This window comes from Lobosporangium transversale, assembly GCF_002105155.1.
Source record: "Lobosporangium transversale strain NRRL 3116 chromosome Unknown BCR41scaffold_5, whole genome shotgun sequence".
NCBI classification, from domain to species: domain Eukaryota; kingdom Fungi; phylum Mortierellomycota; class Mortierellomycetes; order Mortierellales; family Mortierellaceae; genus Lobosporangium; species Lobosporangium transversale.
This window is the reverse complement of record NW_019028983.1, coordinates 289236-312114: the sequence shown is the minus strand read 5'-3', so window position 1 is coordinate 312114 and position 22879 is coordinate 289236. Positions and strand designations below refer to the sequence as shown.

The 22879-nt window shown below is 42.6% G+C and overlaps 5 protein-coding genes across 5 annotated transcripts; 2 read left to right on the top strand and 3 right to left on the bottom strand.

Annotated features, from left to right (window-relative positions):
* Positions 1-429: 429 nt before the first annotated feature.
* On the bottom strand, positions 430-3114 carry BCR41DRAFT_383994 (hypothetical protein). Its single transcript, XM_022027523.1, has 2 exons — positions 593-3114; positions 430-475 (listed from the first exon to the last, which is right to left on the bottom strand). The coding sequence occupies exons 1-2, from the start codon at positions 2727-2729 to the stop codon at positions 444-446; spliced, it is 2169 nt and encodes a 722-aa protein (XP_021884688.1). The 5' UTR covers positions 2730-3114; the 3' UTR covers positions 430-443.
* Positions 3115-4918: 1804 nt separating this feature from the next.
* Positions 4919-5471, top strand: BCR41DRAFT_178941 (hypothetical protein). Its single transcript, XM_022019755.1, has one exon. It carries the CDS (start codon positions 5029-5031, stop codon positions 5422-5424), a length of 396 nt encoding a protein of 131 aa, XP_021884687.1. The 5' UTR covers positions 4919-5028; the 3' UTR covers positions 5425-5471.
* Positions 5472-6690: 1219 nt separating this feature from the next.
* BCR41DRAFT_392971 (hypothetical protein) lies at positions 6691-8776 on the bottom strand (the record flags this gene model as incomplete). Its single annotated transcript, XM_022028520.1, has 2 exons — positions 6691-8393; positions 8503-8776. 2 exons carry the CDS (start codon positions 8774-8776, stop codon positions 6691-6693), a joined length of 1977 nt encoding a protein of 658 aa, XP_021884686.1.
* A 506-nt stretch (positions 8777-9282) lies between these two features.
* BCR41DRAFT_347099 (hypothetical protein) lies at positions 9283-17180 on the bottom strand. The gene is made up of 9 exons (XM_022023029.1): positions 16591-17180; positions 15881-16025; positions 15642-15767; positions 15400-15483; positions 15240-15310; positions 15004-15141; positions 14689-14880; positions 14439-14607; positions 9283-14328 (listed from the first exon to the last, which is right to left on the bottom strand). The coding sequence occupies exons 1-9, from the start codon at positions 16680-16682 to the stop codon at positions 9667-9669; spliced, it is 5679 nt and encodes a 1892-aa protein (XP_021884685.1). The 5' UTR covers positions 16683-17180; the 3' UTR covers positions 9283-9666.
* A 2583-nt stretch (positions 17181-19763) lies between these two features.
* BCR41DRAFT_178771 (hypothetical protein) lies at positions 19764-22438 on the top strand. Its single transcript, XM_022019754.1, has 3 exons — positions 19764-19860; positions 19994-22182; positions 22250-22438. Exons 2-3 carry the CDS (start codon positions 20013-20015, stop codon positions 22336-22338), a joined length of 2259 nt encoding a protein of 752 aa, XP_021884684.1. The 5' UTR covers positions 19764-19860; positions 19994-20012; the 3' UTR covers positions 22339-22438.
* Positions 22439-22879: the final 441 nt, after the last annotated feature.

Genomic DNA, 22879 nt, shown 5'->3' with positions numbered 1-22879 from the left:
GGATTATAAACATGTGGTCATTCATGCATATATTGGATTCAACTTTTATAAAAGATTAACAACAACATGACATTAATTATAAATGTATATTATATTATTAGTTGAAAATGCTTGGGTAGACTCGATCATCTCATAAGAAAACTACTAATAAAACGAGGGGGTTTTTTTTGCACTGATAATACAGATGATACTACAGGAAAAGCTATAAATGAAACAGAGGAAAAACGAAACAATTATAATATTAAAAAAAGAAAATCAAAGATGTTCTGAAGTCTTCAAGAAAACAATGAAAAAGAGAAAAGAAAAAAAGGAAGAAAAAAAAAAACATTGTATGGGTATAGATTATCGTATTGCTTCTCCAAAGAAAAGCTCGGTTAATAGAGTTGCATTCCTTCACAGCTTTTTTTTTTTTTTTTTTTTTTTTTTGTTCTTCAGATGTGTCGTCAATGAAGATCCACAGCATATTCGAATTTGGCTAAGTGTGCAGAAAAAAGAAAGCAAAAAAAAAAAAAAAAGATTAATTACGGAACTTCAAAACTTAACTTTTTTTTTTTTTTTTTAAACAAGCCAAATATTGAAAGGGTGAACTTACAAATACCAACGATGGTCCAGCACAAGAAATCATCACCACCGGGCTTAGAATGCTCAGTCATGGTGGAGGCTTGATAACGCAATACAGTTCTGGTGGAGGTCGAGTGATCCATGAAACGCCCGGTCGGATGATCATCACCCACTGCACCAAGATACATAGGCATGCCGTCCTTGGTGCGCTCCATCGACATGAGCGCCACCTTTTGCATCTGACAAATGGGTCCGATAGCACCCTGCAAGATCCGACCGTTTTCGACTTTACAGACGATGAGGCGGTCGGACTGAAGACCCGTAACAGACTCTGTCAAGATGATTTCAGCGCCATAAGTGATGGGGGATGCACCTTGTTCTGTAGGTTGACGCTGATGTGGCTTTGGTGGTCCATTACGGGCAGAGGCAGGCGAAGTTGGACCATTGTTGACAATAGAGATGGTGAATGCAGACCAGGTCGAGCTCTTTGCGCAGAGCCCTCTATCATGGACAGACATGTACTTTGTACGGACTGTTTGTGAGTTGATACGGTTGAAGAGTGAGACCAAGGAACCAGCAAGGATACAGGACGAGACGTTACGAGCCTTTGCAGTCTTCTTTGAAGGCTTGGAAATGATGGCAATGGGTTGAGATTGAAACTCTGCAATAGGCTCAGGGAGGTCTAATTCTGATTGAGATGTAACAGTGCCATTGTTCTCGGTCATTGAAGAAGACTGAGAGGAATCACCAGAGACAAATCCATTGGGCAAGCATGTCCGTCCATAGACCTGAAGCTTCAATTGAAATGCTTTGGCCTTGGCGGTGCCGCTGACGTATAGATAGCGGAAAGTACTGGATTGATCATCCTCCAATGTTGAGCGTTGTCCAAGTGTGTTGTCACCGGATTCACAAATGACAGACATGGCCACCTGGGGTTTGCTTGTCAACCCTAGGATAGAATCATCCAGCTGACCCTCAATGTGGACAATAGGGGGTGGACACAAGAAGCGCTTCTCAGATCCATAAGATTTTTGAGCGACTGAAGCATGATAGCAGCTAATGGTTGTGGTAGTACTAGTAGTGGTGGAGGAAGGGGAAACGGTGGTGATTGTGGATAGACGATCCATAGGGCCATTATTGTTGCTGGTTTTTACATCCTCCATTGAGGTGCTTGGTTGGCTATGGGGTGCAGCCTCCAAGAGTCCCTCAACCACTGTGGACATGTTGAATGGTCTATCGATAGAGGTAGGGATCACGCGAGGGGTCTTTAGATTGCGGGATTCGTCCGCAGGATGAGTACTGAGGCGTGACCATTTGCGCTTATGTGTGACCTGATTAGGGATATTTGAAGGTGAACATGGACGAGGCAGCATTGGCTTGTGACGTGGGCGGGGAATATCCTCAGATTTTGGGTCAGAGTTGATGTCGCGTTGTGAGTGTGAGTACGAGTGCGAGTGTGGCTCAAAGTCGTCAAGGAGGTTACTAATGGACATTCGCCTGTGAGAGGGACTGCAGTTGGTCCGTGTGCTCTTTGTGTGACTGTCAGTGATTGATGAAACCGAAGGGTCAGAGGACGAAGATAGAGAGAGGTATTGATCTGTGGTAGAAGAAGGGGATGTGGGAGCAGAGGAAAGGCTGTGGGAGCTAAGGCAAGGAGAGAGGGAGCCATTGGAGGAGGATCCAGAGACCTCGGATGCAAGCATGTTTGAGTGGACTTCGACTGCATCCAAAAGTGATTCCATATTAGTGCCCATGTACTCATTTTTATTGGTCCTTGCATCTGCGTCTAAATTGCTCAACTGTGATGGAGCAGGGGCAGCAGGTGTAGTCGTAGTAGGCGTAGTAGTTGTAGTAGTGGTAGAAGAAGAAGAAGAAGAAGAAGAAGAGGAAGAAGAAGGGGCCTTTTGGAAGCGTGCGTCATAGGATTGATAGGAGGGTTGATGACGATTTTGTTGCTGGGCTGAATATTGTGATTGAGGACGATCAGTGGGAGAATGTGGGGAAGGAATAGAAGTGGAGGAGGAAGAGGATTCTTCTAAGGGGTAGAGGGCAGCGAGGGAAGGGAGAGGTAAGATGGTAAGACGAGCATCAGGATGGTGCCGACTACCAGTCTCTTGGTGCAGAGACTTTGCGTACGCCTCTGCGGCAGAGGGGAAGGGAGACCTCATGATGGAAGGAAGTTGTGTAGTAGGAGAGTCGTCAGGGTGAGGAGAAAGTTGATGGAATAGAAAGGAATGAGGTTTCTGTGAAGATGAAAGAGTAAGACTGTGAGAGAATAAGACTATACACACAGAGAGACAATTGAATGAAGGAAACGGAAGAAGGAAGAAGGAAAAGATAAAGAAAGAAAAAGAAAAAAAGCAAGGAGGACGAGGAGGAGTGAGAAAAGTAAAAAGATAAAAGAAGAAGAGGGTGGGAAAAGAAAAAAGAGTCTTTTTGAATTTTTTTTGATTTCTTTTATAGTCTCGGAAGGATCGTTCTTGTGATGACTGATATCTTTCCCCGAGAGTGTGTGAAAGTAAGTGAATGTGAAAGTGAAAAGTAAAAATGCTTATTTTATTGTTTATACTTTTTATATCCACTTTTTATATCCACTTTTTATATCCACTTTTTATTTATTTTTGTTTTTGTTTCTTTGTTTCAATCCTTTACGTCTTTCCTCTTCTCATTCTCTTTTTTTTTTTTTTTTTTTTTTTTTCTTTCCTTTTCCTCTCACTTGTGCAGGAGAGGGAGAGAAGGATGAGGAGGATGAGGAAAGCAACGTTGATAAAAATATAATAACACAGATGGCAGATGTGCCTGTAACCAATGTCGACTTTGTCCACTCTGCATCCTATTCAGTTGTATTCAAACAGAAACTATGTGGAGATAAGAAAAAACAAAAACAAAAAATAAAAAATAAAAAAATTTGCCACTCAATCAATTGACATTGAGCATTCATTTCCTATAAACAATAAGTAATAATAAAACAACAGACCATTCTACATGTACCATGAAACGGCTACTCTTCTCATTCGAGCCTTTTTTCCTCTTTTGCTCCTTCCCTTTCTCCTCCTCCTTCTCTTTAATGAACACATTATAGTGACAACTTTCTTTTTTCTTTTCTTTTCTTTTTTTTTTTTTTTCCCACTGCATACTTTCCATAACAAAAAGGAATAAGAAAGGAAGGATAGGAAGGAAGGAAAGATGGAGGAATGGAAGGTAATTTAAAAATGGAACTTGCCACGACCATGCTTTCTATTGTGTATCGTGTGCTCTTACACATCATGACCACAGACACAATTAAAAGAATGCATCTTAAAAGACATTTATCCTTCCTTCCTGCCTTCTTTCACTCTCCCCTCCCCCCCCCTCTTCTTCCTCTTTCCCCTCCTTCATCATCTTCCCCGCAATCTACTGTCCAAGATAGCTTACAGCCATTCATCATGTATTGAATATAGACTATCATCAGACTATTTTAACCATTCATAACAGTAATAAAAAAAAATCACATAGTATATTATATTATATATATATATATATATACATGTATACTCTAATCTTTGTTACCCCTTGGTCCAATTTTTTGATGGACAAAAAAAAAAATTACCAAAAATCTCAACTTTCCCACCGTGGGAGGACCACAGGAAAGAAAAAAAGAGATTTTATTATTTTAGTTCTTTTTTATTTTTGTGTTCGCCTCTCCTTTCCCTTCTTGTCTCAATTATACCCACGGTTATTCGTTCTCAATAGTATAGTTGTAGTTTATAACTAAAACGCTTCTTTGTTGGCCGATGCTCCTTTTTTTTTTTTTTTTTTCTCATTCCGTAAGCTTTGAACATCAGATTAAGTCGGATATCAAAGTGTAATTTAGAAAAAAAATATTTATATACAAATTATGTATGACCATCTTTACTTGAACCTACAACTTGAAGGTCGCGATGTGAAATAATAGTTTTGACGCGCAAATAGAATGAAACGCCGCTTACTAAAGATTTATACAAAGATATTATTCAAGAGACACAAACTGCATCGTAGGCAATTGGATAACGACCAAAGAGAGATAGAGAGAGTCGGTACAATGAGATCGATTGATACATTACAAACCAAATACCGTCAAACCCTTTCCTCATTTCGCCCTTTTCTTTTTTTTTTTTTTTTTTTTTTTTTTTTTTGAGTGATGGGATAATGATGGTAGTATTCTTTTTTTATAACCTTACTTATCTCCCCTCACCCCTCTTTGACCCAACCTAGCCCTGTCCAACCCTTCTCCTTTGTTTCGTCTCCAAAGATCAAAAAGGACTGAACAAACAGTGAAAACAAAAAACAAAAAAGAGATGGAGGAGAGGGGGATAACAAGGAAAATAAAACGAGAGCAAAAAAAAAAAAAAAAAAAAAAAAAAAAAGAGAGAACAGACCAATGGATAAAACCAATGGTTCGGGTTGTTTTGGACCATCATCAAATATAGAACCTCATGTGGATAAAAAATGATAATAAAAAAGCCCTGTTGTTTTAAAAAGAAAATCCACAACAAATGTGTATACCATGCGGACAAAATGTTTTATTTGGTCTTCAAAGAGCATTTGATTCAAATGATGCATCTAAAGAAAAAAAAAATTATTAGAGAAAGCGTGGTAACAAACGAACAAGTTTTTTACAATGGTCAAAATAAAACACAAGGGTTTAGGGTCTATGTCATCTCAACTTTTTACTTCCCTCTCTATCTCTCTCTTTTTCCCTCCCTCCCTTTCCTTCCTCGCCTTTTCTCACTTCTTCCCTTCCTCCCTTTTCCTCCCTTTTTCTTTTCCCCTTTCTTGCTCAGCTCATCATCAGCGTCATTTATTTTTTATAGTGCAACCACAAAAAAAAAAAAACGGTTTTAGTAAATACACGAACATTACATGCTAAACACTAAAAAAGAAAGGGTGAGAAAAAAAAAAAAAAAAAAAACACTTGATAGTTCAGCGAGCATGTGATGATCCGATGGTGATGATCCAACGAGAAAGTGGGCTCGGGCAAAATTTGCTTTTTGTTAGCTACTTGTGTAGATACCGTATATATTTTATAAACCTCATGAATCAATAATAATAATAATAATAATAAAAAAACTCGAGTTTTTTTTTTATAGTTTCGGTTAGCTATCCCGACTACAAAAAGATGTGTGTTTTGTATTCGATTGAACATGTTCCTGTTCATGTATTATACTTTTTTGTTTAGATGTTTATCGGCTGTGTAAGAAACAAAAAAAAGATTGTGCGTTTTGTTCAGATCTCCCCCCCTTCTCTCTTCCCCTTCACGTGCGTATTTATTCCCACGCATAGTATAATACATATATACAACATTATATATACACTTTGTTGCTTACACATTTTTTTGGATTCTCGGAGTGAATTCTCAAAGGTGTAGTAAATAATAATCATCATCATCAAAGCTCTACCCACCTGCTGTTTGTCTGACCTTTTTTTTTTTTTTTTTTTTTTTTTTTACAATGTTTTCAGCATTCCGTGAGTATCGGGATCGTGGGAAACCTGTGGAGATTTGACTTTTAGCAGTCACTTTTTTTTTTTACTGCTACTGCTTCCTCCTCCTCTTCTCATGGAGTGATAATGACATTAATAATCTATAGGCACATATTAGGAGTCGCCTTTTTTTTAAAAAAAATACAAAAAAGGCTATTTTTTTTAAATCTTGCTGATGTTAAATGTGCAGGGTCAAAAATCATCCCCGATTGGCTACTTCTCTTATCAACGGGGAGAAATCTCTTGCTCTCTGATTTGAAGAGAGTATATAAAAAAATAAAAAAAATAAAAAAAGGGCTTCATCTGCAAACTTTGATGTTTGTTTGTTTGCTATTTCTCTTTTTATGATTTTGATTATGATTATATATATCTATATAATAGTTGATATAATTGATATAGTTGATAGTTGATATACAGATATGCGCGTGAGCTTGATCGGCTTGTTATTTATCATCAGGTCAGCGACGACAATGGCGATGAAAAGGTACCTTTTTTTTTTTGTTTTTGTGTTTGTGTAGCAATTACATGTGGAGAGGTGGGAGGAGCAATATCGTGGATCAACATAAAAAAAATAAAAAAAATAAAAAAAAACTCCCACGACTATCGTTCAGGCACTATTTCTAGCTTTCTTCAAGGTAATGATGGTGAAAAGATCAAGAATTCATCTGTTTCTTCCATCTTTTTTTCTTGTTGTCGTTGCTGCTGTCGTTGTTTTCTCTCCAATTCTTCTCTTTCTTCTGCTGCCACGTCTGCTGCAGTTCTGAATGCACTCGGTGGAAGATAATAATGTGCCGGTAGAGGTCTCTCATTCGCCCCTACACTCACGCTCACACTCTGTTTTGTGGTTTTATGATCGTTCACGCCCATCGTGCTAGTCCTAATACTATTGGCACTAGCGTTCATGGATGTAAGGCCTAGACCTATCATAGAGGACCCTTCACGAAGAATAGGGACAGGGGGTGCTCTATAGACGGAATGGTTGTGTAATACAGGTTGTGCTCCTACTCCTGCTCTCGCTACCGCTGTATCCGCCGAAACAACCGCCGATGACGATGCAATGATGACATTATGGCTCCTGCGTCGAGATTGTCTCCTCCGTCTTGTCTGTTGCCGGGTTCCCATATACAATTGGCTTTGGATCTCCAACGGAGTGAGCGCTTTGAGGGATGCTGTCATCAACGAGATATCATGCGCCGTTATGACCGTCTCTCGCGGAAATGATGGTCGGATAGAGCCCTCTGTAACAACGTATTGGCCTGGTTTATAATGTGACACATCGATTGTCTTGCCCTTTGGCAACGACGCGTTTTCCACATCATCGTCCTTTCCTTCCCCTTCCTCCCCTTCCTTCTCTTCCTCCCCTTCCTCCTCTTCCTCCTCCTCCGCCTCCATCTCTTCTTCTTCCATTGGTTCCTCGGATATAGGCTCGCGCTTCATGAGAGGAGGAGGAGGGGGTGCTGGTGATGGTAAAAAGCTGAATCTTTTGAAGCCCTCGCTACCGTTGCCGTCACCGCCGTCATCGTCACCAACGGTATTTCTTTCGTTTTCTTCATCTGCCGCTGCTGTTGCCATCCCTGTTTCGATCCTAGCCTCGTTTTTCTCTTTAAGCCTACCATCTACTTGTAATCCATTCTTCGTCATCATCTCTTTAGGATGAGAAAGCTGTTTGGGGTCCAGCTGTACTTTTTCACTCGTTGATGTCAACACTGGCGATTGTACTCTCATGGTCCTTTTGAATGCCTCTCGAAACATCTGTGGCGATCCTGGAGGGAAACAATATGGCGATGATGATGCTGACGATGATGACGATGATGATGACAATAGCTGGGACTGTAAGCTATTTGCTGAAGGGTGTTTTAAAAGCGTCGATACTTTTGTCCATGTCCTCTGAGGCGACCAAAGATGAAGATCTCTTCCTGCTCTAATCCCTCCTCCTCTTCCTTCACCATCACTACCATCACCCTGGCTGGGCATTGACTTTCGCCGCCGATCCCCTATCCCGTGGATGATATCATATCTCCAATCCTGATTCACTGCAGCAGAATTTCCATGATGTGAATGTCTTCGAGGAACAGGTGATCCTACCGCATTTACTCCAGTCCCAGCCCCATTTGGTTGTGTAGTGAATCGCTCCAAGAATGCAAGGTGTTGCCTCCAAAGCCTATAATGATTATCACCTTCAATCATTCTTGATTGCCTTTTCGGATGAGGATGGGGATGAAAATTGAAACTAGAATGGGAACAGGATCGAGGACGAGAACAGGAGCGAGGGCGGGAACTGAACCGCCGCTGCACTCGCTGTTGTTGAGAGCAAGGCCGTGGAGGTAGGCTACCTAAATAGATAGTACTGTTACTATTATTATTACTATTATCATTACCACCACTGCTAATATTATTACTGCTGCTATTTTTGTTATCATTCTTATTATTTACTACTATTACAGAGTCGATCAAAGTCTTTAAACCATCCAGAGGATGTTGCCATGCCTGTTGCTGTGGGAGGTCCAGCAGTGGCTGCACTCTCACTGAAAGTCGTGGCAGTGTCCGGTACGATCATTGTTGAGCTAAGGTCGGTTTGGGGAGGTAATAGCACTAAAACTTTACTCTGATCGTTGTTGGACGCTGTCGTGGCACAATGGTCATTAGGCTCTTGTTTTGGAAAGCGAACAGCGTCTTTGTCATTTTCAACTTTTGGTGGTGGGACTAAGAGTAACATCGTGTTTTAAAAGAAGACCAAAAAAAAAAAAAAAGCGAAAGAGTATGTGGAGGGAAGTGGGAGAGAAGTGGGACAAGGAAACCAACTTAACAAATACCAGCAGTTGACAAACTAATAATATATATATTGGAAAAAAAAAAAAAAAAAAAAAAAAAAAAATTTGCTTGGTCATTGGTGCCCGGTAAAGGCGTTTGTGGGATGATAATTGATATGACGGTTGAGGACCATCAAGGTGTTCAAGATGTTCAGGATGTTCAAGATGTTGGATGTTCTTGAATAAAAGGCTGAAACCGAAATCGGTCTATATCAGAACCTCAAAATGGTGATGCACACAAAACACAACACGACGCGTTTTACGGGCCAATGCACGGGGTCTTGTATTACATTTGTATGACAAAAATAAATCCTATTGGAATGTTTTATTTGCTCAATGCTTGTGTTCATACAAAAATAAAACTAAAAATAAAAAATAAAAAAACGACTGACAATAAAATAAGAGGATGTCCCGCACCCCTTTGATTGTTGCTTTATTGTTGTTCATGAACTCTGCTAAACGTTACAATTACATGAAGAAAAAAACGACTACAGAAGCAAGTGGAGGAAAGAGCAATGAAGAGTTGTCATACAAGGATAGTACAATGATAAATACTCGAGTCTGGTTGTTGCTACCTTAACCTAATAGAAAACAGAAAAAGAAAAAAAGAAAAAAAAGAAAAAGAAATAGAAAGAAAAAAAGAAAAAGAAAGCTCGAACCATAGTACTGGTATGAAAATGAACAAGAAAAACAACAAATAAGGACTAATATGACGAGAAAACAAAAGGACTGCGGGAGAATTTAAAAGCAAAGGGTATTATTAACTACTTGACAGCTCCAGAAGCAACATGACGCATCACCATGGTCCGCCGTGTCCATGTCCATGCCCATGTCCATGCCCATGGCTCTGTTGCCCATGTGGCATAGGGCGATAGTTCGGGTCATGTTCGTTAGGGCGTCCCGAATGGGGTTGTCCGTGACGAGGAGAGGGAATAGTTGGAGAGGCAGTATGATGAGGAGGTGGAGGATACGGCGAATGATCCTGAAGGTGCATAGATTTCTGGGAAGCATACTGTGTTGACTGTTGTTGCTGGTGATGATGATAGGATGCAGAGCTATGCCGGTAATCGTGTTGCATTGGCATCTGTTGTGGTAGGTACTGCTGCTGGTGCTGGCGTTGTGAGGATGGATGGTCGGAAGGCAAATGACCCATCGATCCACGTCCACCATGCCCAAGAGCTGGCGCAGTAATATGAGCCCTTCCACGCATATGCTCGTCTTTAGATCCCATGTCATTTCCAGGTCCTGGACGTGCACTGCTTCCTGTGTACGAACGATAAGACGGATCGTGCTGTTGTCCCGCTCCAGGATGAGAAGGATATGGTTGGGGCTGTCTCTCCTGGACAGGAGATGGATGCAGAGGTTGAGAACCATATATAGAAGATCGACTCGATCCAAAAGTGCCAGCTGGCGGTGGAGCTTCCTGTTCATAATAGCTTGGACCGCTTGGACCAGAAACCTGTTCATGATGGGGGACACGGTATTGTGGAGGTGTCTGCTTATGATGCCCTGGAGCGGGATCTAGATCATGTACAGGCTCCTGCTCAGAATGGCGGTTCAGGTGTTGGTGCGGCAGCTGTTGATGAGAATGAGAATGCTGTGTATGGGAAGCTCGGGACTCAAATCCAGGATGAATGCTAGAAGGTGGAGGTGGACCATATGCTCCAGCGTGGTGTTCCACTGGTACCTTTTTACGCGTAAATGCATTGGCACTAGCTTGCTGTTGCTGTTGGCTCTGAACTTGTTGGTGATGAAATTGCGGGGATGCCTGTTGTGACGACTGTTGCATATGCTGTACAGAGTTTGCCACACGTGCTTGTACGGGAGCATGTACCGTTGAAGGCGAAGGATAGCCACGCCCATACATCTCAACCTGTACCGGTCCCTGAGGTGCTTTACCACGGTTAATTTGGTAGGGAAGGCCTTGAGGGTGAGGATTCTCGGGTCCGGGCCCTGGTGTTGACGATGAAGAGTGTCTCGAGTGTGTTGGTCGATCAGAAGTAGGGCGGGGGCCTTCTGGGGATGGTACTGGCCCTGTCAGACCATATTGGTCATGATGTGTAGGTTTGCCTATCTGGTTTCCGTGCGGTTGTTGTTCAGAACTTTGGTATACAGGTCGAGCGGGTGAATGAGTGATTTGTAGATGAGGCGACAACGCTTGTGAATCACCTGGCAATCGCCTTCCTGCAACTTGAGTTGGACCTGACATAGTCTGTTGTGAAGGAGATGGAGGAAGAGGATGATGTTGCTGTTGGTGCTGTTGCTGTGGCCATCGATCAACTTGGGATACAGAGCGTTGTGAGGGTTGAGCGGCTGCTCTAGACAACATTGGCTGTATTTGAGACTGACGTACGTGGTACTCGTACTCGTCTACTCGATTACCATAGTGTTCCGATCCAGTACCTTCCTGTGGGAGCTTCTGTTTCTTTGCCTGCTGGCGTTGCGCAGAGTTAATTTCCATGGCTGAAGCAGATGTATTCGGAGGGCTACGAAAACCCTGGTACTCGTACGCGTTATATTCTTCAGGGATTGGAGGTCGAAGTCCATATTCTTCCTGGGACACATTTGTTCGCTGAGGCGTCTCCTGAATAGGGGGCCGTTGGTCATTCCACTGAGCCCTTTCCGGACTTAAGCGACGTTCTTGAGAATCATCCTCATTACCACTTTCAGGCCCTGCGTCGTCGTCATTCAAAATGAACTGCAATCGAGTCTTCGATTCTCGTTTCATAGGCACATCCTCTTTTACGGTGGTCGAAAATGAACTGTTTTTCGATACTCTTGGACTATCTGCTTCGGGATGATATACTGCCGTCAACATACCGGGCGGCTGAGGGCTGTAAGGTGAGCCAGGTTGGTCGCGTACTTCCAGTGCCCCTTTATGAGGCAGCTGTCCAGGCGTTATCATTTGCGGCTGTGCAGTTGTATTCATTATTGGTTTATATAGAGCCCCAACATCTGAGTGTAAGCGTCGATGGTTCGGCTCAAAATGCTCGTCTATGTCTTGCCGTATGCTGTGTGTTTGATCATATTGTTTAGGAAGCTCCTGTTGGTCTGGCGTAGATGCATCTGCACGGACTGAGTCTAATGAGTGATGATGATCTTCCGTTGAATTGATCCTTCTGTGATTGCGAGAGGGTCCTTCCGGATGAAGTAGCGCGGGATTTGGGACACTAACAATTTGATCATTTAATTGACCGTGATGAAGTGACATGGGACGATTGATAGACGATCGCTCCTCACGCTGGGTTGTGATAGGAGCAACTGGTTCCACAATACATCCAATCTGTTCTTTAGAATTGCCTGTGGACGGTTCCACATGAGACTGTCCTTTGACATTATTTTGAGCGTTTTGTTGAGCCTCTGTCCTAGAAGCTGCCTTGGAAAGACGTGTCGTGTATCCAAGGCGCTGCTGTTGATCCTGAGGCGAGGCTAACTGACGTTGAGCTGCTTGTGACTGCCCTCTCAAAACGGGGGCATCATTATTGACTTGTCTTCCTTGTTGCTGATTAATCTGGCGCACAGGTTGGGCTCTACGATCTTGTACAGGCGTCTCATTTACCTCCTGCATTTTCCGTTTTTGGGCTTTGTCTTTTCGAATTAGTGATTTCTCCTTGAAAACTTCAACGTCCTCTTTCAGTTTCATTTGAATCGCTTCTTGGTGTTCCCGTTGCACTGCCATTCTAGAAATCGCCTCCTCTCTCGCTCTCGCCAAAGCTTGAGCCTTCTCACCTTCACTCGGAAGATCGTAGGCCGTCTGTTCCATGACCGTCAATGCCGGTGTAGGGAGAGGACCTGTTGTGACCGCTGATCCCATGTTATCTTCCTTCATCACCACGTCTTCTTTCAGTATAGCTGCTGTAGGTTCCACTTGGTCCACCTTTTCAACATTTTCATGGGTTTCTAAAGCATCATGCTCGTTAGTCTCCTGTCCAAGCTGTGCCGTGACCTCATGCAAAAGTTTTGAGCTGATGGTTGTTCTAGAGCCTATTGGATGCTGTGAGCGCGGCGACGCCTGCTTATTGTCATCAGACGTCACAACAGCTGCACGATCTGGACTACTCAAGGGCGAAAGCGGGGACATAGTTGTACTATCCTGTACAGCTAGTGGAGAGCTGAAAGATGGTTTGGGTGACTGTGATGCAATCAATTTTAAGGTTCCTATGCCTGTCATAACTGCTTCAGTCTTGAATGAAGGTCCTACTCCATCCGAAATTTTACGGCGCTGAACAATTGAATCCTCCGATCGCTCCCCCTCAGATTCTGAAAGATCAGCCATTCGCTTTCCAAGCACAGGCGTAGGTGCTTTTAAAGTAATATCCTCATCGACAGAAGTTTTCACAGCTGCTGAACCCGAGGGTGTTGTTGTTGTTACTGGTATCACTGAAGGCATGCGAACATGATCTGCAGACGCGGATGAATCTTCGTGGCGCTTCTCATCTGAATCCTTGTTATCGTTAGTCTCAAGGGCAACCCCCGACAGCGCAATATCTGTGGAAGCTGATGATGTCGTTGGTGGAAGTGCTGGCACGGTTGTAGGCCTTGATATTCCAGAAGGTATTGGGGTATGGGCAGGAGTAGGAGTTTGTGACGGCGCCTCTTGGGAAATTGATATTGAGCTTGAAGTAGTGGTAGATTGGTTTCCATTTGCATCCCCCGCCTCATTGGCCTTTGATATCGAGCCCACCACTGTTTCCTTTGGGACATCCGCAATAGACATTGAGCTTTTCCTAGATGGTGCGGATTTAGGTGAATTACTGCCACTACTCACGATTGAATCTCTGCTATCACGTCTCTCATTCTTAACACCTTTGACGCCTTTATCGAGTGGGGGAGCTCTAGGAACAGGCGATGCTGTCATCCATGATTTTATAGGCTGTAAGTGAGCTGGGACCTGTGAAAGCTTCAGCGGGTTCTTAACGCCTGACGTAGATGAAGGCGACGCTACAGATGACGTTGGTGTACTAGTGGGTGGCGGGGTTGATTTCCTGTCTGGGGTTTGAATAACAGATGTTGACGGCGTCGATGACGAAGAGCTACTAGTTTGTTCCTGATCAGCGTTTTTTGCGGATTGTGATTGAGATTGTTCTACTGATGAATGTCGAGCCTGAAAAGATTGAGGTTTGGGGGGCAATGGGTGAGAGAAAGTCCCTGGAGCGGTGATCGGATGATGGCTTGACGAACCATGCTCATCTACTGATGACTTTCGTTCCCCCTTCTTGGAAAAATACCCATGTGAACCAGGATGATTTGCAACAGAGGGTGACTGCAAGTATTGTGACGAAGTATGGGAAGGCGTCATAGGCGGAGGATGGTTTTCGGAGTGGGTACTGACAATGGAGAGCTGTCGGATAGCGGGACGTTGACTAGTAGAATGTGGCGACTGGTTGTTTCCATTTGTGGGTAAGCCTGCCTCCCTAGCCTTCCATTGAGTCCTGATATGCTCGATTTGTGATTCTAACTACAGATTCCGAGTTCATATAAATAAACGCGTGAGCTGTGCAGCACAATGCACGGTTAAAGACAAATTAACCCCAATTTGACATGGTTAATACAATAATAAGCACATACCTGTTCTTTTGTGACAGCTGTCTCAATCCCCTTGACTAGTGCTTGTACCGTTGCTTCATCATCCACGTCTTTTTTGTCTTCCCGCGTGCGATAAAATCGCCAACCTCCTGTACGAGTCTCTAACCCATAGCCCTTTTCAAACATTTGCGTTGGCCACTGCGCATCCCACCTATAAAGAAATACCACAATGTCAATGAGCAAAGCGACCCAGAACACGCATAGCATCCTAACAGAAATGTTATTAACATACCAAAATTCAGCAACTTTCCCATCTGGGGAAGAGTTATGCCATTCTGAAGCTAATTGAGGCTCTGGTGTAACATAGTCATAGAACTTTGTACCGCCTCCATGCTTAACATGAATAGAGTACATTGGTTTCCTCTCTTTGCTCATAGCCACTTTGATCAGGAACTGCGCTGTTGTATGAGATTTCCATTTTAATCTATATGGAACAAGTTCATTGAAAATATGATGCCGTGAGGAAACAGATTCAATTCATAGTCTGTCAAAAATAGATGAAACAGAAAAAAAAAAAAAAAAAAAAAAAAAAAGCTCGCTTCATTACAGTTTTGGACTCGTTCCTGGTACGTATGGTTGTCGCACAGGCATAAATATTAACCCTTCGCCACCATGTTTGTGTCGTTTGCTCCCAGATAAAATAATATTCAATCCATATGACCTCTGCATTGTCTTGCGCTCGATTCTAATTTGATATAGAGGCAGAATATATTATTTAAAAAACGCTGGTAGCTCTGTCTGTCAAGATTCAATGGATCATCAACGACAGTAATCGATCCTTACGTGAATGGTTCTTTAGATCGTATCTCGCTTGATTTACTAGCCTGTACTGCTAAGACGTCCTGATCCATCATCTAAAGTTGATATGGATGAGAACGGTCACTTTATCAAAATTTCGCAAGTAGAGCAACATCATTGATCTTTTTGAGTCGCGTCAACTTACCCCTAAACGTGTACTGTAGGATCGTTGTGTTACAACTATACCATTAAGAGCCATGAGATCAAATACTAAAAAACGTAATGTTTTCTGAGTTGTCAAGGCATGTGAATAAAGAAGGAGCGTTAAGTATATAACAACAATAGTAAATAGATTGTAGTAGGTACACTCCCATGGACATCATGAGTCATGGTGTCTATTTTTTTTTTTTTTTTTTTTTTTTTTTTTTCCTGAATAGCAAATAATACCTTGCTTCCATCCCCTTCCACGATCATCTCTCCATCCAGCAATGTTTCGTTTTGGTACTTTGAAGGGTTATCCCGAAGAGGAAGTAGCAGATGTGGCACAAATGAAATTTCGTAATGTCGGTCGATCTAAAGAAACAGAACCAATTAAATGTGTTAATGATAATATTCAAACATAAATAAATATATGCAGGGATAATTATATAAGAATATGCGTTTGACAACTGATGTTGCTTTCTTACTAGAAAACATGCCGGGCCTTTGGGTGTGTGGGTGCTGAGAAGCATATATCGCACACCAGGAACCTTCTCTGTGACAAAGTACTCTTCCTTGGCCAATAGCTGTAAGTGAGATGATTCGAAATTGACTGGGTATGAACCAGGGAACCTGTTTTTACAAAGTTATAAAAAGAAATAAATGAATAATTAAAATAACAATTTAAGAACCATTTCCCTTCCTTCCACTTTTTCTCTGCATGCACGGGTCAACTGGGTTGTTTGGTGAAGGATCTACAGTCAATGCTGCCAAGCCCTCCTACTACTATATCCTGTAATTCCTCGACTAAAGTTTATCATTCCTACATAAGAAATCACCGTGGTAGTCCCGCAGCAGCGCCACTGTTCTTGGGTCGGCTCCCTGACGTTTCCATTAGCTGGCATAGCTGCTATAAAGTTTTTCATCATTATTATTTATTTATTCTCAGGCTGGGCATGAGATGGTCAAGCATGGTTTCAGATGGTGGCGTTACAGTTCAGACTTCTCTGAAATTAATATACTACTGCTGATGTTATTGAACAATAATCTCCGTGTGTCCCTGAATTCAATTTGCTTGATTCGACAACTATCCTGACTCAAGATCCTTTGGTCCACACGTAATTCATCATACTCTTTCTGAGATGTACCGAATTGATTATTGTTTATAAAAAAAACTTTTTTTATAAAGTAAGCGTACCCTTCTGATTTTCCCTGCAGCAAGGACCGAATCTTTGCCTGAAGGGTCTTACGAAAGGTTGGATCAATTGGAACACCAAACTCGAAAGGCATTTCTGGCGTTTTAAAAAAGGATTGGCTGTCAGATTAGATGTAATCCTTTTTAGTAAACCGGCCGAGGAGACGATGGAGTGCCTGTTGAGAGAGTGGATCGATGCAGGCACACACACAAATTCACAGAAGGAAAAAGGAAGGATGTTGTAGTCGGCGTCGAGAGGCATGAAAAGCCTCTGAATTTTCCGTCTAATTTTGTCAGCTGGTGGTGATGGATGTTGTAGTAGTTTGCTTATAGCCGGATTATGTACTGCGCTTCTGGTTTCAGAGTTGATGTACGCGACAGATGTGTCCAGGAATGATGATGATGGCTTGTGCAAGGAGTTGTCTAGACAGGAAGCGGAAGAAGGATGAGAAAAAAGTATCTTATGAAGAAAAGCTACGTGTGTGTATGATTTGTTGAAGTGAGGATGTAATGTGCATGTGATAGATGATTGGATTGTTAATGAAGTAAATCGTGTGAGCACAGAGAAAGGTGTTAAAAGGCAAGAAAGTGAGAGAGGGCATTAATGAAGAATATCTGCAAGTGGGCTGGCTGTGCTTTTTTTATTATTGTTATTGCGCCACCACCGCGTCGTTTATTTATGTGAAAGCAGAAAAAACAGTTATCGGGTTGGACAGGATCAAGTGCAGTAGACAACAAATATGAAGACAATGGAAGGGAAGCGGGCTATACAAACGAAAAAGGAAGAAGTCTAGAAAGAAAGGAAAATAAAAAACATTAAAGATGTTTATCGTCCAAGTAAACCATTGTCAATGGAAACCACACATGTTACTAGTGTGGCGTTGCACACAGCCGGTATCGACCTCTCATCGTCCACCAACTAAGTCGTTTTTACGTCGCAACCCTTTGTATTGGTCGACGCCAGAAAGGCCTATGGATGTCATTATGACAACTCAAATTTCAGGACACTACCCCTTACTCTTAGCTAAGTGGTGGCAATGAAATTCATATCAGATTGGAGTGGGAATCACTGTGGCAGAATGCAAGACAACAGTCAGATGCCTCAGTCAAATGTAATACATTTTGTCTATCAACATTATAAAGTTGACGTCTACAAACTAGAAGTGATGCTGCTCTCCCTCCATTTTCTGGGGCCAAAAACCCCACCAAGGAATCTTTCGATCATCAGCCACATAGCACTTAGCTTTCTCAGTCCCCTACTCTCTTTTTACTTTGATTTCATGACCATCTTTTTCTGTAAATAAAATAAAGTAAAATAAAATAAAATTCATTTTAATAGTTCGCTATTATAGATTATCGAAGGAGCATTATCTGGCTGTATCCAAGCTTCAAGGCTCGTATCGAGGAAGTTGTTCCTGATTGCTCATAGAATGGGAGTCAGCGCTCGAATATTGTTGCGAATAACCATCATGGTTCTCTGGTGCATGCTGAGAGCTTAGTTCATGTTTCTTGACCGCTGTGCTACCACTATCGACTATTGTGGGCGAGGAACGATGCAGTCTTTTGCGAAATTTTTTGAACAGGCAACAGTGAGGAGTGTACATTTTTGTTGAACTGGAAGCTTAAGTGAAGAGTATCAGAATAAGTTGTGTTGCTCAAGGATGATTAATAACGCCTTTTATATCAAAAACAAGCGTATTTCACCTACTCACACATGTCCAATATGGCGAACCACTTGGCGGCGACAAGTGAACGATGATCGACTTTAACAGCCAGTCAGCAGTCAAAGTCGACACTCTTGAGTGCACTGTGCTCTGTCTAGTCTATTGATTACAGCATAAACCTCTCTCAAAATACGTCAGACGTGGCTGTAAAAGTCTAAGCGTGTTTGCGGCGAGCACGTGTATTTTCTAATTTGAGAATTATAAGTGGATTTTCTTGATTCCTTCGCAGCCTCGAATGGTGCTTGACGTTTGGTGCGCACTAAACAGCCGTCTTTCATCTATGGATATGCTCTATCCTTGTCTATCGGCTGAAGGTAAAGGGGACGCTGTTGGCGTATTAGATGACCGTGGACGACGTTGATTATGCTGTGGCCAGCCATCACATCTCTGTGCATAAATATCGCACTTGGAATAATAGAGTTGGTGAATGCTAACTTGCCCTACAAATTCTTTACAGCTTGGGCACTTCTTAGAGGATAATATTTATTCGCACCGACAACAATGTATCCAGCCGCGGTCAGAGATAGCCTAGTTAAGAGAAAGATATATATACAGTATATACAGAACGACTGTGTCATACCAATAAAGTGATGTATTTGCGCGATATCATTCTAAGCTATTATCCCCAGTTGATGGCATTTTCTACGCCAGGGAAAGAGTACTCTATTACTATACATATAGTCAACCCCGTTCTTCTATCTTGCAATGCCTTGGTCATGGAAAACAAAGAATTCCTCGCAAAGACATGTACCTTGCAGAGAGGGCCTACGATGGGTTCAATGTCAAACGCAATGCTACACCCGCACGTACCCAAGTCGAGTAGGCCCGAACACGATAGACATCGATGATTATCTTGGACAGCCTCTCGAAGACTTCCTCTCACCATCTTTGCTACAACTACAGATAGGGGGAGCTAAATAGAAGGAAAGAAAAAGAATAAAGCGAGATGAAGCATCTGCTGGATTGTCTAGACAGAATAATAGCGAAATGATGGACGCGTGGAAGAGATTGGGCCCCTTCGGATTGATACGAGCAATTATTTTGTAATTTTGAGTATTGAGTAAAATTAAACTCTCGTAGTTACTACTAAAGCGCAATCGACGTGTTTTGGAAAGGTTAGTACATGTTCTGTCTAGGGGAATCAACGCAATTCAAAGCAAAAGGAGTTAACAATACACATTGGCAGATTGATAGGTTGGTTCTTGCATGGCATCGTGGTTCCTTGTTGCCAGAAGAAAAAAGGAAACAGGAAGAAGCAAATGCTGAATTATCTAGATTGTGTGCAAAAAATAACAACGAAATAGTGGACGTGTGGGGAAATTGGGACTTTTTATAGTCAATACGAGCATCAACTCCCACTAAAGAACAAGTAAATCCTCGCGGTCTGTTGTGACTGGCATTTCAAGCTTCATTCCATGATCCATGAAACAACGTTGTTTAGATCACTCAAAGCCTCAGTTCTGATCTCTTTGCATTCCGACAGCTTGTCCTACAGGGTTCACCCATACCCGGCTACAGACAACGCACAACGGCAGTAATAGCAACAAAGGTTTGGAAAGGATTTGGTGCAAAAGGGAACTCCATTATGTTTAGAATAAAACTATGTGCCTTACTTTTTTTTTTTTTTTTTTTTTTTTTTTTTTTCATTTTTCTTGCATTTCTTAAAACTACCTCAAAAATAGAAGCTACCATTCTTATACCATGGCATGTGCAGCATTGGTTCAAAAAAGTAGTGGACTGAAGAAATTAGCAGCTCACGATTTTATTCAACGGCTCTGTTCTCATTATTCCAGAGTCCCATCAAGACGATCAAGAATGACAGCAAGACCACTGTCCACATTATTACCCCAGACGCGCCTGATACATTCAACTTCAAAGCCACTGTACACCAACAATACTACAAGGAGTACAACGACAACTAAAAATGCCAACAATGCGACTAGCTCTAGAATTGCACCAATCGCTCCGAAAAAAGCAAAGAAAGGCGGTAAACACATGCATCAAAGGTTCGAATGGTCACAAGAGATGGACAATAAGGTTGTTGAGATGAGGTTGGAAGGTAATACCTGGGAAGAGATTGCAGAAGCCGTTGGGGTTCCCCCACTAGCGGTCCAGCAGCGATATGTAAAGAACTTGGACCCATCATTGCATATGGGATGGACCCCCAGGAAAATAGATCTGCTTAACAAATACGTTGCAGAGGGCAAGGCCTGGCGTGCTATCTCGGAGGAACTATTAATGACTCCAACAGCCTGTCAGGAAAAGTGGAGAATGTTGAACCCCAGGCTTGCATTGGAAGCCAAACAGGAAGAAGCAAGGAAGCGAGCGCTAGCTAGGCATTCACAGCCACGAGCTCAAACCTCGAAATCAACTCGCACATCGACGGTTCGACTTCATCGATGGCATGAACATATGGACTCGCTGCTCATTGAACTGAAGGATCGTGGACTGAATTGGCGTCAGATTGGATCTGTCTTTGGATCGCTCCCACTGTCCTGTTACACGCGGTACTGTGGTTTGAAGAGAAAAATGGTTAGTAATCGCTGGACTCCTCTTACACTAAACGCATCTAATTCGCCGGCATACTTGCTACCGAACCGGCGTTTACCGCTCACAGCGACTACAGGCATCCAAATCGCAGGACCAAGTAGTAACAATGAAAGCGACGTACGAGTTAATGGCACACATGAATCGGTTCTTGACTCGAAAAGTCCTACTGCAGTATTGGATACGGCTTTATCGTCCACAGGGCAATCAGAATTGGATATACTGGGCTTTATCAATGAAGATCTCTTATACAACACTACAACCAACACTTCATCCAAGATATGGACTCCAGCAGAAGACGAGTGCATTATCAACAGCCACGAGTCAGGTGTTTCATTCACTGATATTGCAGCATATCTTAATTCCAGCGTGAAAGAATGCTATGACCGTTTTTATGGCGTTCTTGACCCAAAATTGAAGGCCAGAGCATGGACACCAATCCTTCAAGAGAAGCTTATATTTTTTGTGGATCAAGGAGTACCATGGTCAATAGTATCCAATTATTTGGGCTTTCATCGCGTTGCGTGTAGGAATAAGTATCGAGAGCTCATGGGCTTATCTACGCTGCAGCCAGCGGCGTCATGGCAAGAAGGCTCTAATGATAAAACAGCTGTAAATAAGCTACCATTGGCCACGATAAGCTCCAATGCCGATGCTATGCATAATGATTTTGATGACGACACAGATGCGAACATGGATAAATTTGACGATGATGACACTCTTGATGATGACAACGATGATGTTGGATCTGACGACTTGGAGGATGATATCATCGAAGAAATGAACGATGAAACGGCTCATCAAAATCATGATTATGATGATGATGACTTTGATGATGAGAACAACAACGACAATGATGACGATGACAGTGACAGTGTCCAGGATGCCATGTTGACTGCAGCAGCACTTGATGGCAGAGAGACGTACACAGATGGCTCTGTTACTGTTGGTAGGAGAGTCAAAGGCCCTCATTCTGTTGCACCGCCCTCTTACACACCTCCAGAACATTGGGACAAGAGTACAGTAATGAGAGAAGTTAGCAAAACATGGTCAGCAGAAGAGGAAACAACTCTGATTCAACATGTCATTCGCCATGGAACACGTGGGTGGGAGGATGTTTCAAAAGCACTGGATGGGCGACATTCTGCAGAAGAATGCCGTGCTTACTGGAAATACCTGGATATGCCTGTTCGGCGACCAGATCTAGGAGTAATCAAGTGGGATGTCAATCGTGAGGCATGGTTCTGGAAGCTCTGGCTTGAGTGTGGATCGGACTTTGAGAGGATTTCTCAGAAAATTAATACTGTTTCTGCAGACGATGAAGGTAATTTACAGTCTTTGTCGCCAGAATCAACATGGATTACTACTGAGGATTGTGTGCAATACTTTAGAGAGCAGACTCGGATATTACGTGAGAAAGCATTTGAGAATCAGGAGGACGAGACTCTGGATAAGGATAAATTCTACAAGGACTGTGTAGAGCTGGCTTTGGCACGCAGCAAAGAGCCATCCTTCACCTGGGACAAGGAGTCATCGGTCAAGCTACAAAAACTGGTTCGCCAACGTTTACGGACCCGTGGCGTTCAGGTGAACTGGATTAACTGGAGATGGGTGGCACGTCATGTGGGCAGAGGCGCTACGGCGCAGCGCTGCAATACCCATTGGAGATCTCTCAGGATTATGGAAACTGAACCTTGGTCTGATGAGGAAATCTTGTTGCTGGAACGGGGCATTCGCGAGACTGGACCAACATTTAATCAGATTATGAGGGATGAGACAGAGTCGCCAATGCTATCTGTGAACGCAGCCGTTGGAAATGATACAGAGCCAATATTGAATGGATTCCGGATGATTAGAAAGTTCTACCTCCCTAACCGCTCGGTTCCTTCATTGCACCGGAAGTATCTTTTACTGTCTGACAAGGCAACGCGAGTGACTCTGCGTGAGTACATGGCTATCATGGATGCGGTGGATAAATACGGAGAGAATCAATGGGACAAAGTTGTAGAGAGCCTAAAGTC

What these genes read in the sequence shown, in the direction of transcription:
- BCR41DRAFT_383994 (XM_022027523.1), bottom strand. Translation starts at nt 2,729, where the DNA reads ATGAGGTCTCCCTTCCCCTCTGCCGCAGAGGCGTACGCAAAGTCTCTG. An exon ending in CTGGACCATCGTTGGTATTT is followed by an intron (nt 476 to 592) that starts GTAAGTTCACCC and finishes CTGCACACTTAG; the next exon opens with CCAAATTCGAATATGCTGTG.
- BCR41DRAFT_178941 (XM_022019755.1), top strand. Translation starts at nt 5,029, where the DNA reads ATGATAATAAAAAAGCCCTGTTGTTTTAAAAAGAAAATCCACAACAAA.
- BCR41DRAFT_347099 (XM_022023029.1), bottom strand. Translation starts at nt 16,682, where the DNA reads ATGCCTTTCGAGTTTGGTGTTCCAATTGATCCAACCTTTCGTAAGACC. An exon ending in CCAGGAACGAGTCCAAAACT is followed by an intron (nt 14,881 to 15,003) that starts GTAATGAAGCGA and finishes TGTTCCATATAG; the next exon opens with ATTAAAATGGAAATCTCATA. An exon ending in GGGAAAGTTGCTGAATTTTG is followed by an intron (nt 14,608 to 14,688) that starts GTATGTTAATAA and finishes ATTTCTTTATAG; the next exon opens with GTGGGATGCGCAGTGGCCAA.
- BCR41DRAFT_178771 (XM_022019754.1), top strand. Translation starts at nt 20,013, where the DNA reads ATGGCATGTGCAGCATTGGTTCAAAAAAGTAGTGGACTGAAGAAATTA. An exon ending in TGTTTCTGCAGACGATGAAG is followed by an intron (nt 22,183 to 22,249) that starts GTAATTTACAGT and finishes GCAATACTTTAG; the next exon opens with AGAGCAGACTCGGATATTAC.